This window comes from Quercus suber, unplaced genomic scaffold (genome assembly GCF_002906115.3).
Source record: "Quercus suber isolate HL8 unplaced genomic scaffold, Cork oak 2.0 scaffold_642, whole genome shotgun sequence".
NCBI classification, from domain to species: Eukaryota; Viridiplantae; Streptophyta; class Magnoliopsida; order Fagales; family Fagaceae; genus Quercus; species Quercus suber.
The window spans coordinates 191,748-207,069 of NW_027070083.1; the positions used below are offsets into that span (position 1 = coordinate 191,748).

Consider the following 15,322-nt stretch of genomic DNA (forward strand, 5'->3'; position numbering starts at 1 on the left):
TTTTTTTTTTTTTTTTGGTTGAAAATTTTTAGTTTTTTTTTTTCTTTATAATTTTATTGCTGGTGTTTTCAATTGGTAAAATTTCTAGCTCAAATCCATAACCATTGACTTGTGCTGAAATTTGAGTACTATTGAATTTCTTGGATTCATTCGAGAATCTGTTTGGTTGTCTAAAAATTGCAGGGAAAGAATGATGTATAGGAGAGGATTTTGGGATTGAATTGGCTTTGTGTGTGTATATATATTCAATTGCTTAAATTTCTAGCTCAAATTGTTGATTTGTGCTGGATTTTGAACTCTGTTGTCTTGTACATTCTAGTTTGATTTGAGCATAAATTATTGGTTGATTTTGCTATTTGGATTTTGGTGAAAAATAGTAAGTAAAGCTTGAATTTTTAGGTTCTATGTGGAAAGATCAAGTCCTGGAATTTGATCTAGATATCGAATTTCTATAGCTATAGATTTATTGCATTATTCAGATCTACTCGCTTGATGATGATTTTGGGTTTTAATGATAGTTCAGAATGGAAGTATTCAGGGCTTTAGATTGTGAATTTTGAATCTTTTAAGGAGGATAAAATGATCTTTCAGTACTGTTCTTTGTAGCCGAATTCTTTAGATTAGATTGATGTTATTTATACAACAGTGCCTTGATGTGAGAATTTGTGTGCTTTGTATTGCCAATGTGCTGTTAGTAATGTCTTTGATTGTGTTTGCAATGCCTTTTTTGTCTTCATTGTGTCAATCATGGGGAGGTTCAAACCATTTATGCAAAAAGAACCTGGTGGGCTTGGAGGCTGTTCACTTGATTGGTCATAAAGGACTAACAACTTAGTGCTTGTGTTATAGTAGTAAGAATTCATATTGCACTAGGAATTTAAAAATTACAATAACTATCATGTCTATTGTAGTATATAATGTACAAGTCAGGTTTTTCACTCTACCATATTGCACTGGTGATTTGCGCTGAATGAAGTCCTGTTTAATTCATTTGAGTCAATCCATTAGTTTCCAGATGGGAGCATCCAAGCTTGTACAAACCCTCTTGCCTCAAGCACATGGAGGAGGTACTACTTAGTTGGAACCAAATCTATTTCTCATTAAGGATCAGATGTAATATAGGTTTCCCCAATGGATACATTGATTTCTCATTAAGGAGAAAATTCAAATCGGATAATACAGTTACGTAAGCTATTTCAGTGCAAGTAGATTCACATGCATTCTGTTTCTCTTTATAAGTTATTATGCATATTTTCTTAAGTTATTTGATTTACTTATGATATCAAATGATAATTTTACAATAGAAATGAATAAGCTTTTTTATTAATCTGGGAAGTTCCTTTATCTATCATGTACTAGCCGTTGGTTTATATGAAAATTGTTCATGTGAATTAAGTGACTTAAACAGTCATTCACAACAACACTTGTATCTGGTTTTCCTATTTATAATATATGTGAATGGATAAACCCAAGTGACTTTGAAGAGGTTTCTCATTTACTGTTAATTTTTCTAGGGAGTGTCTTGAGCTCATTCATCATGAGAAATTCTCTTTCACAAAAATATGGCTTTTAGCTGCCCAATTTGAGATCCGGCAGTTGAATCTCAAGGCTGCACTATAGATCCTGGGCAATGCAATTGGGAAAACTCCTAAAGATAAGGTAATTTACCAGTTGAGTTTAAGTATGTACTATATCATATTTTTTTGGAATGGAAGATTGCACCACCAAAATCAGTTTTGAGGGAGTTCTAGAATGTCTAGATTAGATTATGAGAAAGTAATAATGTAATATCATAGTGATGAAATAACAATTCCTTCAAACCTTTGGGGCACAAGCAACAAAAACTATTGGAGGGCATGTGCTGCATTATACTGATGAGGCATGTCGTGTCATAAATTTTGGAAAATTGTCCTTTTGCCCTTTTTTATCAATGTAAATCTAAAATTTTGCATTGTTTCAGATTTCTTCTCCAGGACTAGATTTCTTTGTGCCAATCATTTGCAGCCTTTGAAAGGTATTGAAGCCATCAATGCTTGCCTTGATTGCCTGGTTAGTGTCAAATGTGGCTCTCTAATTTTCTCTATAGAAGAAGCCGTGTTAAATTTTCTATATCAAACTCTTCCCCACCTTGTAGGCTTCTCAGTGCTTTTAAGAGCATTCATAGCAAAGCTTTCAAAATGCTAAAATGCTATTTTTTAGCAACACAAACAATAAAATGCATCTACATCAATGATGCTAAAGCTAAAACATTTAGCCCCCAAGCTACAGTAAGCTGTCATCTTTGACAGCTTACTGTAGCAACAATCTAAAAAAAAAAAAAAAAAGATTCCTTTCTCTGTCTCTCTCCTCTTAAATAATATTTATTTCTCTTTCTTCTAAGAACTTCTTTATTTGCTGTCTTCTTCTCCTCCATTCTTTCCGTTTGTCTTTTTCTTATCACTTTTTCTCTTTTTGCTCTTTCTTCTTCTCCTCTAGCTCAAGCTCTTTCAAAAAAAAAAAAAATGGTGGTGGTAAATGGTTTTGGGTCGTGGTGGTGGATTTTGGGTCCTGGGTTCGATGTGTTGTGGTGGGTCATGGTGGTAACAGTGGGTTTGCTCTCTCTCCAAGTCATGGTGGTAATGGTAGGAAATGGTGGGTTTTTTTATGGGTTTTTTCTTTTCTTTTTCTGTTGGTGGTGGTCTTGGTGGAATTTTTTTTTGGTGTGTGTGTGTGTGTTGTTTGGGGGGGGGGGGGGTGGCTTGTGATTGTGATGGTGGTTGTTGTCGCTGGTAGTGTTGGTCTATGTTAATGGGTTTTTTGATGGGTTGTTGATGAAGGTGGTTGTTGTGTTTGGGGTGGTGGTTTTGTTTTGAGTTCTTTTTTTCTGGTAAGTTGTGGCTGCCACAGTGGTGGTAGTGGTGAAAGTAGTTGGTTGCTATGAACCTTTTTGGGAAGTTTTATTTTATTTTAATAAGTTGTTTATATTATTTTAATGAGATGAAGGTAAAAATAGAACCTTTGATGTTGAGTGTATTGTAAAATGAGTTGTTAAAATTGATAAAGTGGTTTTTTGAGTTGCTAAATGCTAAAAATTTTTAAAGCTTTGATGCGAATGCTCATATATCTGCCCTTTTAACTTTTTTTCCTTAGTCAATGTGCTAATTGGAACTTGGAAGTTAGATATACAAATTGGGTACTCAGTTTCTCTCTTTTCACGTTGAATTTGATAAAATGGCATATGTTTGGACAAGAGCCTTAGTGCTGCTTTAGATTCTTTTGATAACCTTTTTTTTGTCATTGTTGTATGTTATGTGGTCTTTAGACCATTTCTCATCTTTATTATTTGCAAAAGAGAATTAGCGTTGTTGTGTCCTATAGAAGCCTTAAATTGCTTCAGATATAGTTTTATTCAGAAATAGTTTTCTTTTTTGATAAGTCATATTCAGTTATAGTTTTCATATTCCTAAACTAAATAATACTTGTTTTAGTTATGATTCACACTGGCTGGCATAATTGTGAATGCATGTGCTTGCTTTTGGGGTGTAGGGGTACTGAAGTTATGGGAAGGTTCATTGGATCACGTTAAAGCTTTTCAATGGATCTATTTTTCACTTTCTTTTGGGGTGTGGGGGCCTGAAGTTATTGTTATTGACATTGTAATTTTGCATGCAGTCCAGCATAGCAGTGGACACTTTGCAGGTCTTTGCTCCTCTAGTGAAGCTTCTTGGGGTGTACCAAAATTAATTCGCTTGTATAATCTTTTGTCACAACTGGTCCAGTAATATATATATATATATATTTATTTTGTTTGTTGATGCTGTCGCATCTGAGATTTATCTTAATAATGGTTTTATATGCCATTGTAGGCAACAGAGGAGAGGTACAATACTAAGGGGGCAGACATCATCCTGGAATCTCCTAACTTTGATAATCAAAAGTTTCTCACCTTTGAAGCAGTTACACCAAGGTCATAGGTATGGAATATTACTCATTTGTACAAAATTTGTTAGAATTTTGGAACTATTGTAGACTCTATATGTGGTATTTTGTTATTTTTTTTGGATGTGTTAAGTTTATCATGTCAAGGATTTTGGAATTATTGTGTACTAGGTAATTTTCAAACAGTGAAAGTGTTGAATGCAGGTCCTGATAGTTAGACAAGACATGAAGATGAAATCAAGAAAGATTGCATCTCAATGTGCTCTGCAGGTAACTACTCTACACTTTTACAAAAAAAAAAAATGTTCATACTTTATACAATAAGACATAGTGTTTGTGGGTTATTAGGGCTCGTAAAGTTACAGATTGTAATTATATTCTTGTTTTCAATCAATGGCCATGTTTCTCATTTAAACTAGTTGATTTCCCTTTATGTTTATATATGTAGTTCTCATATGCTCTTTTTAGTTTTTCTTTTTTCCCTTTATTTATGATTAATTTTTGTTAATCCTTTCATGGATCCATTTATTAGAACTTATATTAATTTTAAAAGTTTCTATCATGTTACAGAAGTTTTAGCTCATTAAACAATTTCAACGCAACATTACCCATGCTACTTGGAATGTTGACCTCCTTAAATTTTGTAGGTTATTAAGGGTCGATTAGACTCTTAAAATATTTTTTTTCGAGGTTTTTTAATACCTTTTTCAAGGATTTTGATCGTTGAAAAAAGTTAGCTTTGTTGTAGTGTCTCTTTCCATTATTAGCAAAACTCAAACTCTATCGCAAACAAATAACAAAAAAAGTCTTGAGAAGAAGGAAGGTAGCAATGAGAACAGATTTTCTTAGGATTAACATTTATCGAAAACTAACACAAAAAAATCTTGAGAAAAAGAAGCAAGCAATAAGTCTAGATTTTCTTAAGATTAATTGTTACCCAAAGAAGTTAATAAGGAAGTTAGAGGCCTTTAAGGATGAAGAGCCAGCTCCATATGCAGAGAAATCACATCCCGCTCTTTGGGATGTGAACGGATAGGCATAGTATGCTACTTAACATTTTCTATTGTTCATTTGTTATTTTGTCAAGGCTTTTGATTTTCCCTCCATTTTCATTATTATTTAGACAGTCTTGGAATATGTGAAAGCTTTAAAACTATTTGAATTCGACTTCTTTAAATTTGATGAGAAGAATATTGACTCAATTGTCCAGTTTGGATATGCTAGAATGCGAGTTTTATAAAGAATAGTTAAGTTAGCTTTTGCCTACCATGGGAAGAATTAAGTCTTTTGGAGATCTGCTTTGCTAGATTAGGATCAAAGAAGATAGTCACGTTACCCATGAATACCTTGCCTATCATGGGGCGAAAGACTAATATTATCCATTTTAGATGGATGATAGCCCAAGTGGTTAAGAAGAGGCCTCCTAAAATTGTTCTATTAAAGGGTTTTAAAATCTTTTTCTCTGAGCTATTCCTTCACGAGGAGGAAGTGAAGGAATACTACAGGTATCAGCTGCTTCATCTGAACTTCTTCGATAGTCATAAAAATACATTTTATCCATGCACTGAAAGACTTTCATGACCTTAAACGAGCTTGGCATGGATAATCAAGAGTGTATGGATAAAAATGTTTTTTTTTTTTTTTTTTTTATAACCATCGAACTTAATTGGAGTTTGGATACGTTGGAATGCGAGTTTTATGGAGAATAGATAAGTTAGCCTTTACCTATCATGAGGAGAACAAGTCTTTGAGAGATCTGTTTTGTCAGATTAGGATCAAAGAAGACAGTCATGTTACCCATGAATACCTTGAGCTAGACAAAGACTCTAATTTAGGCGGGCAAAAAACCGATATTATCCATTTTAGATGGATGATAGCCCAAGTGGTTAAGAAGAGGCCTCCTAAAATTGGTCTATTAAAGGGTTTTAAACTCTTTTTCTTTGAGCTATTCCTTCATGAGGAGTGAGTTAAGGAATACTACAGGTATCAGCTGCTTTATCTGAACTTAGACGGTCATGAAAAAATACATTTTATCCATGCACTGAAAGACTTTCATGACCTTAAACAAGCTTGGCATGGATAATCAGGAGTGTATGGATAAAAATGTATTTTTCATGACTCCCTTCTCATGAGAAACTAGCTATATTTACAAAAGTTTACCTCCTGAACACACCATTACCGTCAATATGAAAGAATTTGTAAGATTTTCATTTTTCCCAATTTCTTGTTTGTTACAAACCTTTCTGGAGTTCTTGGACAAAATTCCGGTCGAAGATATTGAGTGGCAAAGATATGCAAATGGCGAAGTGTTTCGTTTTGGATCAATGTTTGGAGAATTTTTTTAAAGATATGGTAGCGATTCTTTTTTCATACAACAAGAAGAATCATTTTTCTAGCGATGTTATAGGACGGATGAGAATCCTTTCGGATCTCCATGCGCACCATCCTTATTTTGAAGTGAAGCAGCCCAAACATAGTAGGGAAGGGAGGATAACTGATATGTTGCACTTCCAGTGACTTGCTACAAGGGTGATAAAAAAATGTTTTCAAGATTATGAGGGAATATTGTCTTAGTCTTTTACTCTTGGATTTTTTGAAATTTTTATACACCTAGAGGAACAGAAGCATTACTACATGCTTCAATATTACCATCTCATATTCTACAATAATAAAGAAAAAAAAAATATATATATATATATATATATATAAGATGATACATGCGCTCAAGGATTTGCAGAAACAAAAACTCAACGCATTTTTAAGATACTTGGGAGTTGAGAAAAAACAAACAGTTTACGGATTTCAAACTTGGTGGTCAAGACTTTCAGGCGAAACTCATGAAACAATGCTTGAGGTTGTTTATTTTTACCAACAAACAACTTGGAATATGATGGTCGCCCAAATAGTCTGCCATTTTTTTAACGCAACTGTCATGAACATTTTGAGAAGAGTATGCAGAAGGCTAAATAGAAAAATCGATACTAAAAACAAGAAGGCTATAGAGCATAACAAAAGGCTTTGGAGAAAGACACGACATTTGGGTGAAGCTACACGTTAAATGAAGTTGGAAAGAAAGGTATGCGGTTATTTTCCTTATTAAGGTTTTTTTTTTTTTTTTTTTTAATGTTAATTTTATATTGTGATTTAGGTACAATTGATTTTGTTAAAGTCTTAAGACTCTTTTTGTTGATGTTGTTATTTGTTATAGGGGAAAAATATCGAAGATAAGTATAAAATAGATCCGCCTTCTTTACACGATGAGATGGAGCCAAAGATTACGAAAAATAAGGCAATTCCACGATTCTTGGAAAGAATTCTTTAGATGCTCGATATGAATTCTTTCCAAGAATCGTAGAATTGTCTTATGCATAAGTCGAGAAGACACGAATACATTTCCGGAAAGTTTTTCGTAATCTTTGGCTCCAACTCATCGTGTAAAGAAGGCGGATCTATTTTATGCTTATCTTTGATTTTTTCCCTCTATAACAAATAGCAACATCAACAAAAAGAGTCTCAAGACTTTAACAAAATTAACTATATCTAAATCATAATATAAAAATTATCATTAAAAAAAAAAAAAACCTAATAAAGAAAATAACCGCATACATTTCTCTCCATCTCCCTCTCACGTGCAGCTTCACCCAAATGTCGTGTCCTTCTCCAAAGCCTTTCGTTATGCTCTGTAGACTTCTTATTCTTAGTATCGATTTTTCTATTCAGTATCTCTAGCCTAGTGATTTTATTTTGCATTCCCTTCTCAAAATGATCGTGACAGTTGCATAAAAAAGATGACAGACTGTTTGGGTGACCATCATATCATACTCCTAGTTCTTTTGTTGGTAAAATAAACACCCCAAGCATTGTTTCATGAGTTTCGTCTGAAAGTTTTGACCACCAAGTTTCAGACCCATAAACTGTTTTCTCAACTCCCAAGTATCTTAGAAATGTGTTGAGGTTTTGTTTCTGCAAATCCTTGAGCACATGGATCATCTTATATTTTTCTTTAATCATTGTAGAATATGGGATGGTGATATTGAAGCATGTAGTAATGCTTCTGTCCCTTTGGGTGTATAAAATTTCAAAAAATCCAAGAGTAAAATTAAGACTTAGACAATATTCCTTCATAATATTGGAAACATTTTTTTATCACACTTGCAGCAAGCCACAAGAAGTGCAGGATCTCTTCCCTACCATGTTTGGGCTGCTTCACTTTAGAAAAAAGATGGTGCACATGGAGGTCCGAAAGGATTCTCATCCGTCCTATAACATCGCCAAAAAAATGATTCTTCTTCTTGTACGAAAAAAGAATTCCCACCATATCTTTAAAATTTTTTCCAAACATTGAAGCACTTGGCCATTTGCATCTCTTTGCCACTCAATATCTTTGGCCGGAATTTTGTCTAACAACTCCAGGAAGGTCTGTAGCAAACAAGAAATAAAACAAAAATAAAAACTATAAAGACAAAAGGATTTGGGGAAAATGAAAATCTTACAAATTGACGGTAGTGGTGTGTTAAGGAGGTAAAGATTAGAAACTTTTGTAATATAGCTGGTTTCAATTCTCACCTTTAAAATCTTCTAGGATTTTTAGATTGGGATACCTATCTAAAGAGTGAAACAGAGTAATCGCTACTTTATCTATATGACTCATTTTCCCCTTCCCTTTAAGCTTAGAGCTAGAGCCAGTCATTTTGGTGATCACAGTATTTTGAGTGGAAAAAGGCAATACCTTGTTAAGAGCAAAATTTTGGTGATTGGAGAGTATTTTGAATGGAAAAAGACAATACTTGTTAAGAGTTAGGGCAAAATTTCTAGGGATCCAGATCTGGATGATTTCTTTTATGTTTGAAATTGATGCACATGATCAATCTGAAAATAAATCAAGGGATGTAGATGTGCAAGCACAATTAAAATCTAATGACTTAACTTGCAAATTTAACTATGGTTAAAACACAGTTAACTAAGGTGAAAAAAAAAAAAAAAGGTGAGCAGAGGTGCATGCATGGGAAGAGATGGAATAAACTACTATAAAATGAAAAAAAAAAAAAAAAATCCACATTACATGCATATATGTTAACGATAGATTAGATTAGAAAAGTATATGTGGATTTTTATCACGTACCAGCTTAAAACTTCTTTCTGTTGCCTCCAGGGAAGGACCTCCAACTTTTTTTTAAAAAATGCTTATATATTTATGTATTAATTTTACCAATTTGGTTCAATTTTGACCCTCTTAACAATATTATTGGCACGCTAAAAGGTCATGAAAAAATATTTATGGAATCTAATCTAAAAGATAATTTAGCAAGCCTAAAAAATTTGGCACAACAGCAAAAATCATAAATATCAAAGCTATTTCTCAAAAATAATAATAATAATAACCCAATCAACTAAGTTAAGCCCGACCTTTCAAAAATTTAAAACAAAACTGAATCTCCCAGGCTCTATTTGAGTTGTATAGATATGAGTTAAATTTATGGCCATGTTTACACAAAATTATTTTAAAGCTTTTTTTTTTTTAGGACCTTCTAAATCTATTTTTTAAAATGCACAACTTTTGCCATAATTATTTATGTGGCAAACTATGAGTACTAGAGAAAAAATGGTAGGTCCTTGAAAAACTCATACAACCAATTACATTCTACCATGTAAAATAATTATATAAAAGGTAATTTTGTTAAGTAATACTAGAATTACTCCTAGTTTCAAATTAAAACATTGTAGATTTTTTTATTTTATTTTTTATTTTAAGAAAAGAACATGGTAGTTTCGTGCTTAGTGTAATCATCATAATTGAAACCAATTAAATTTACTATCCTAACCCTAATACGACTACAATGAAAACCAAGAAAAAAAAAATCCACAAATTCTCTCTCAATACTTTTTTTTTTATTATTTTTTTATATGGAATACTCAATCTTGTTTTTAAATTCACGCAATTTACGCAAACATTAACTGCACATTAAAATATTAAATCATGAGTAAGTAATCATAATTAATAAAATATGGTATGTGTATAATATAATAAATATAGAGAAAAATATATATTTTGGCATTTTAAAGAAAACTATATTTCAAAAAATTTGGTATAAAAATATGAAAACGGAAAAAGAACAGTACATGCGTATGATACCTTTATTTTTTAACATTACGCAATTAAAAATATAGATTTACTCGCAAATAACATAATATAGTAAATTTTCTATTTCCATTAAATATATTCTTATTATAATTAAATCATGAACAAGTAAAAAAATGTTTATTAAATAATATAATACAATAAACTTTATTTATTTATTTATTTTTACATCTTTTTGTCTTTCCATCTCGATATGCTAATTTTGATATCTTAATTGTTCCAACCAGTTATGGTTTTCACTTTATAGTATTAAACAAAGTGTTTTACTAACTTAAGAGGGCATACATTAGTAAATCATGGGTTTATTGGGTAATAATTAGCTGGCTCAAATTTTATGGTGGGGGTTGTGGGACCCTATTAGAGAGAGAGAGAGAGAGAGAGAGAGAGAGAGAGAGAGCATTACATGGGGGTTGATTATGGGTTAAAAGGGGTTCTAGGAGGGTGTTTGGTTACTAGTATTTTGATGTGCTAGAGTGGGATGGGATTGGGTTAGACAGGCTTTGATTTGACACGGAAGAGAGAATTTGAAAGTTGAATATATTGAAAATACTAATGAGGTGAAATATTTAAGGATTACAATTGTTTGATAGGGCTTACTAGGAATATAAATAGGATTTAAAGTTTTTTTTTTTTTTTTTTTTGGGGTCATTTTCCAGTTGTATCATTAAGTTTTCTACCTTCAATAGCTCCCATTGGATTGGATTATGGAGATTTTCGAGCTGCAGGCTTTGCTTTGTTTCTGTTCTTTTGTTACTTCAGTTTAACTTTCACAAGCCTGAAGGAAGCAAGAAATTAAATGGGCACGGGAGCTTTCATTTGCCACCCCTAATCACAACACTAGCATACTTTATATCAACCGTTTGGACTCTTTTCTTTAAAAGACATGGAGAATGCCTCTGAGGTCTACCTCATTTTCTTTTTATATTTAATAAAAGGGACCTAAGAGTTTCAAAATCGTGCAAAACCAGGATAGGATCAATGGAATTGCAGAGTCCCAAACCAACCCACCTCCCTCACCACAAGCCTTGGATAACAAAGGAAACTAAAGGCAGGTGCGGAAAGAAAATTATTTGACATTGGAAGTCATTGACATATCCAGGCTTACAATTTAAAACCTAGATTTTTAGGAGCTGAATTCTCTTTGGTTTCTTCTCTCAAAGAGCTTAATCGGTCTATAAGACTAAAGGGTCATGAAAGGTCACAATGAACTAAACGTAAACTGTACAAAACAGGGTATTTTGAAATTTCTATTGTATTGCAGAAGACAAACCAGTTGAGTCACCCCGCCTTGATCGATTAAGCTTAATCAGTCTGTAAGCCTTGGTATTTTGCTTTGCAGTTTCAAATGAATTGAATAAATTCCTGCAACATACAAGATCTGAAGATCATAGTAACATGATAATATTTGAAGACAATTATATGTGGTTTAATTGTTACTATTACTTATTATTCCAGATTTGACAAGTCTAACTTCACTTAAAGCAACATATGGAGTAGCATTTTAGGCAAAATTTGCTAAATAGTAGATTTTTAGAAAAAAATTTGGTACACATCATGCATTTGAAATTATTTTGTAAGTTGGACTGCTTTTGAAACTTGACTCGAGTTCAAAAAGCTCGAGTTCCAAGCACTATGCAGTAAACTTGAGTTCTAGCCCAGACTCGAATTCCAAAAAACAGTGTAACTTACTAAATAGTTTCAACGGTGTGCTGCTTTCTTAAAATTTTTCTAAAATCATGCTATTTGGCAAATTTTGCCTAGGATTTTACATGGCTAGTGATATTTACCAATGACCAAGCTGACTGCAAAAATATACTAGTGTTAAAATTATAGTTAAATGATAAAATTCATCATTTCTTTACAGCTTTAGATTTTGAGAGATAGAAGTAATCCAACCAAAATCTCCCATTCTTCTGTAGATCAAAGCTCTAAGCAACTGAATACTTCAATATTTAGATAATACGTAACCATTGGAATCAGCAACATGGAAGGCCTTTTTTTTTCTTTTTCTTTTTTTTTTTCCCTCGAGATAAACAAGTCATACCAGGAATTATTCTAACATAGTAAAGCATATTAAGATTGCATAACAGCAAAACATCCATAATGCAGGAAAAAAAAAAAACGTGGAGCACTATCACTTAAAATCAGTAAGAATTAAACAGACTCAAAATGTGGTCACATATAAATTCTACAAGAATAGGGAACAAAATCCTCTTCGTGCTAATGGATTTCAGGTGGTGTCCCGAGTGTGTTAACACCTCAATAACTTGTTAGTGACATTTCCATATGTAAATCTAGTATATATATCAAAGGGGAACATGATCTTCATTTCAAGGAGAAAATAGAATTTTTTTTAGTTTCAGTGTTGAGTTAACAATTTTAAATTTCAAACTTCAAACCCAACTAACCAATATCACATATCAAGATCCACGCTTTTAATCAAACTATATTTAGGAGATCATTAATAATTAATAACAGGTGTTTTACCTTTTATTTAAAAGTAGGTGAAAACCATGTTTTTGTCCCTACATTTTTACGCGATTTCCACTTTGGTCTCTAACTTTTTTTTTCACTGCTTTTAATCCTTATCAGAGAAAACGCGTTTCGTTTTAGTCCCTGTCGTTACATCAGAGACGGAAAATGGACACATGACAAAAGGAGTGCACTATTGGCTGATGTGGGGCCCGTGGGCCTGATAGCCTCGGCCCATCGGGTAGCAGGCCCAAGGCCCATGCCGAGGAACACTGACTATTCAAGGCTAAATTGAGGAAAGCCTCCTTTCCCAATCCACGCCGAGGACCTCCTCATCCTCGGCTTGACAAGGGTGATTTTCGGGAAAGATCAGGTCCAAAGTAAGCTGTCACCCTCGCATTTAATGCATTCACCTAACCCCCCTGGCCGCATTAATGGGGATATAACCCCTTAGCAGGGCAACTTTGATCAGAGTGAACCACTCGAGTACTGATAAGGCCTCTGATGGGACGGACGGCCAGAAGAGAGGCAAATGAATGATCAACAGATGGAATAAGGAGATAGGAAAATGAAGACTATATAAGGAAAGCAAGTAAAGTAAAAAGGGGAGGAGGAAAAAAGAGAAGAAAAAGGCTTCCTCGGCCCATGGCCGAGGAGCATCCTCCCAGTTGTATAGAAACTCTGAGTATCTTTTTATAAATAAAGGTTCATGCTTGATGAACGACGGCCAGCGCCTAAACCTTTAACCCACTCTCTATAAATTTATTGTTTGAGCTTGATTGGGCTGAAAACCCATTCACACTCAGGGTCAATCCAAACTGAGTCCCTACAATTGGCGCCGTCTGTGGGGAGGATTAGGGTGCTGGCCGGCGCACCAGGCGATTGTTCTAAGTGGTCGTTTTACAGTAGGTTGGCGAAAAAAAAAAAAGAAAAAAAAAAGAAAAATTGGGGAAAGCCTCCTTTCCCAATCCACGCCGAGGACCTCCTCATCCTCGGCCTGACAAGGGTGATTTTCGGGAAAGACAGGCCAAAGTAAGCTGTCACCCTCGCATTTAATGCATTCACCTAACCCCCTGGCCGCATTAATGGGATATAACCCCTTAGCAGGGCAACTTGATCAGAGTGAACCACTCGAGTACTGATAAGGCCTCTGATGGGACAGGACCAGAAGAGAGGCAAATGAATGATCAACAGATGGAATAAGGAGATAGGAAATGAAGACTATATAAGGAAAGCAAGAAAGTAAAAAGGGAAGAGGAAAAAAGAGAAGAAAAAGGCTTCCTCGGCCCATGGCCGAGGAGCATCCTCCCAGTTGTATAGAAACTCTGAGTATCTTTTTAAAATAAAGGTTCATGCTTGATGAACGACGGCCAGCGCCTAAACCTTTAACCCACTCTCTATAAATTTATTGTTTGAGCTTGATTGGGCTGAAAACCCATTCACACTCAGGGTCAATCCAAACTGAGTCCCTACAGCTGACGTGGCCATTAAAAAAATAAAATAAAAAAATGTTATTTGGCATTAAAAAATTTTAAAAATTAATTTATTAATTTTAACTAAAAAAAAAAAAATCAAAACAAAAATCAAAATCAAAATTCATATTAATTAAGATTTAAAAGTATCTTGAACAAGAACACCAACTCAGACTTAAGATCTCAAAATTGAAAAAAAAAATCACAAATAACTCAAAAAATAAGATCACAAAATTAAATATAAGATCCACATCAGAATAAACATGAACAAGGAATTAAATAAGAACAAGATCAATATTCCAAGCTCAAAACAATCTTTGCCGAACTATAAGCATATAGAACAACACATGAACCTACTCGCAAAAGCAACAAAATATCAAATCCCAGTAGAGCTCTCTCTCTCTCTCTCTCTCTCTCTCTCTCTCTCTCTCCAATCGTGCACGCCACACTCTCTCCCGCTCTCTTTCCCAATTGCAGATATGCAACTGTACTTCTCTTTATTCTCTTTTGCTGCCAATCTGTCTCGATGGTGGCAGCGCGGCGGTGGCGTGGTTGTGGCAATGGTGGTATAAGGGTTGTGGGTTATGGGTTAGGTGGGTTGTGGGTTTTGTGGCATGGGTTTTTGCTCAGTTGTGGGGTGGTCTAATGATTGTGACGCAGTGGCGGCATGGCCGTGGGTCTTGGTTGGGTAGCTGGACTCTGAATCTCAAGAGTTCCTCCCACTCTCGCATCCTCTCAGCTCTTGGGTTCCACAAGTGACAAACCCATAAGGTCAGATCTGTTGTGGGATGTCCGAATCTTGTGTTGGTTGTGTTTGGGTTGGTAGTATTTGGGTTGGCCGGATCTGTGTTTGGGTGGCCAGATCAATGGTGGTTTGGTGTTTGGGTGGCTGTGGGTTGGTGTTTGGGTGGCTGTGGGTTGGTGTTTAGGAGGCTAGGTTGGTGTTTGGGTTGGCCAAATCTGTGTTTGGGTGGCCGGATCAATGGTGGTTTGGTGTTTGGGTGGCTGCGGGTTGGTGTTCAGGTGGCTAAGTTGGTGTTTTGGCGGTTGGATTGGTGTTTGGGTGAGTTTTTTTGTTGTTATTGGTGGTGGTTGCTAGAGTGTGTATGGTGGTGGGGTTATTTTCTGAGTTTGTGATTTTCGGATTTTAATTTTGTGTTCTTAGATCTGAGTTTGTGTTCTTCTTCAAGACGCACTTAGATCTCAATTCATGTAATTTTTTGTTTTATTTTTGTTTTTAATTTTTTATTTAGTTAAAATTAATAAATTAATTTTTTAAATTTTTTAATTCCAAATAATATATATATATATATATATATAT

The 15,322-nt window shown here is 34.3% G+C and overlaps 1 protein-coding gene across 11 annotated transcripts; it reads left to right on the forward strand.

Annotated features, from left to right (window-relative positions):
• Window positions 1-74: 74 nt before the first annotated feature.
• On the forward strand, window positions 75-13,434 carry LOC136064184 (uncharacterized). 11 transcript variants are annotated; one of them, XR_010625867.1, is made up of 6 exons: window positions 77-1,067; window positions 1,515-1,659; window positions 1,961-2,049; window positions 3,652-3,757; window positions 3,846-3,953; window positions 4,123-4,336. XR_010625867.1 is itself a non-coding variant. In XM_065765604.1 (4 exons), exons 1-4 carry the CDS (start codon window positions 2,502-2,504, stop codon window positions 4,127-4,129), a joined length of 351 nt encoding a protein of 116 aa, XP_065621676.1. In that variant the 5' UTR covers window positions 2,056-2,501; the 3' UTR covers window positions 4,130-4,336. The 11 variants fall into 11 exon arrangements, 1 of the variants encoding a protein (XP_065621676.1); XR_010625866.1 differs by having other exon boundaries at window positions 836-851; window positions 1,016-1,659; XR_010625871.1 differs by having other exon boundaries at window positions 75-1,659; window positions 3,652-3,752.
• Window positions 13,435-15,322: the final 1,888 nt, after the last annotated feature.

What these genes read in the sequence shown, in the direction of transcription:
- LOC136064184 (XM_065765604.1), top strand. Translation starts at nt 2,502, where the DNA reads ATGGTGGTGGTAAATGGTTTTGGGTCGTGGTGGTGGATTTTGGGTCCT. An exon ending in GGTGGTAATGGTAGGAAATG is followed by an intron (nt 2,632 to 3,651) that starts GTGGGTTTTTTT and finishes TTTTGCATGCAG; the next exon opens with TCCAGCATAGCAGTGGACAC. An exon ending in CTTTTGTCACAACTGGTCCA is followed by an intron (nt 3,758 to 3,845) that starts GTAATATATATA and finishes ATGCCATTGTAG; the next exon opens with GCAACAGAGGAGAGGTACAA.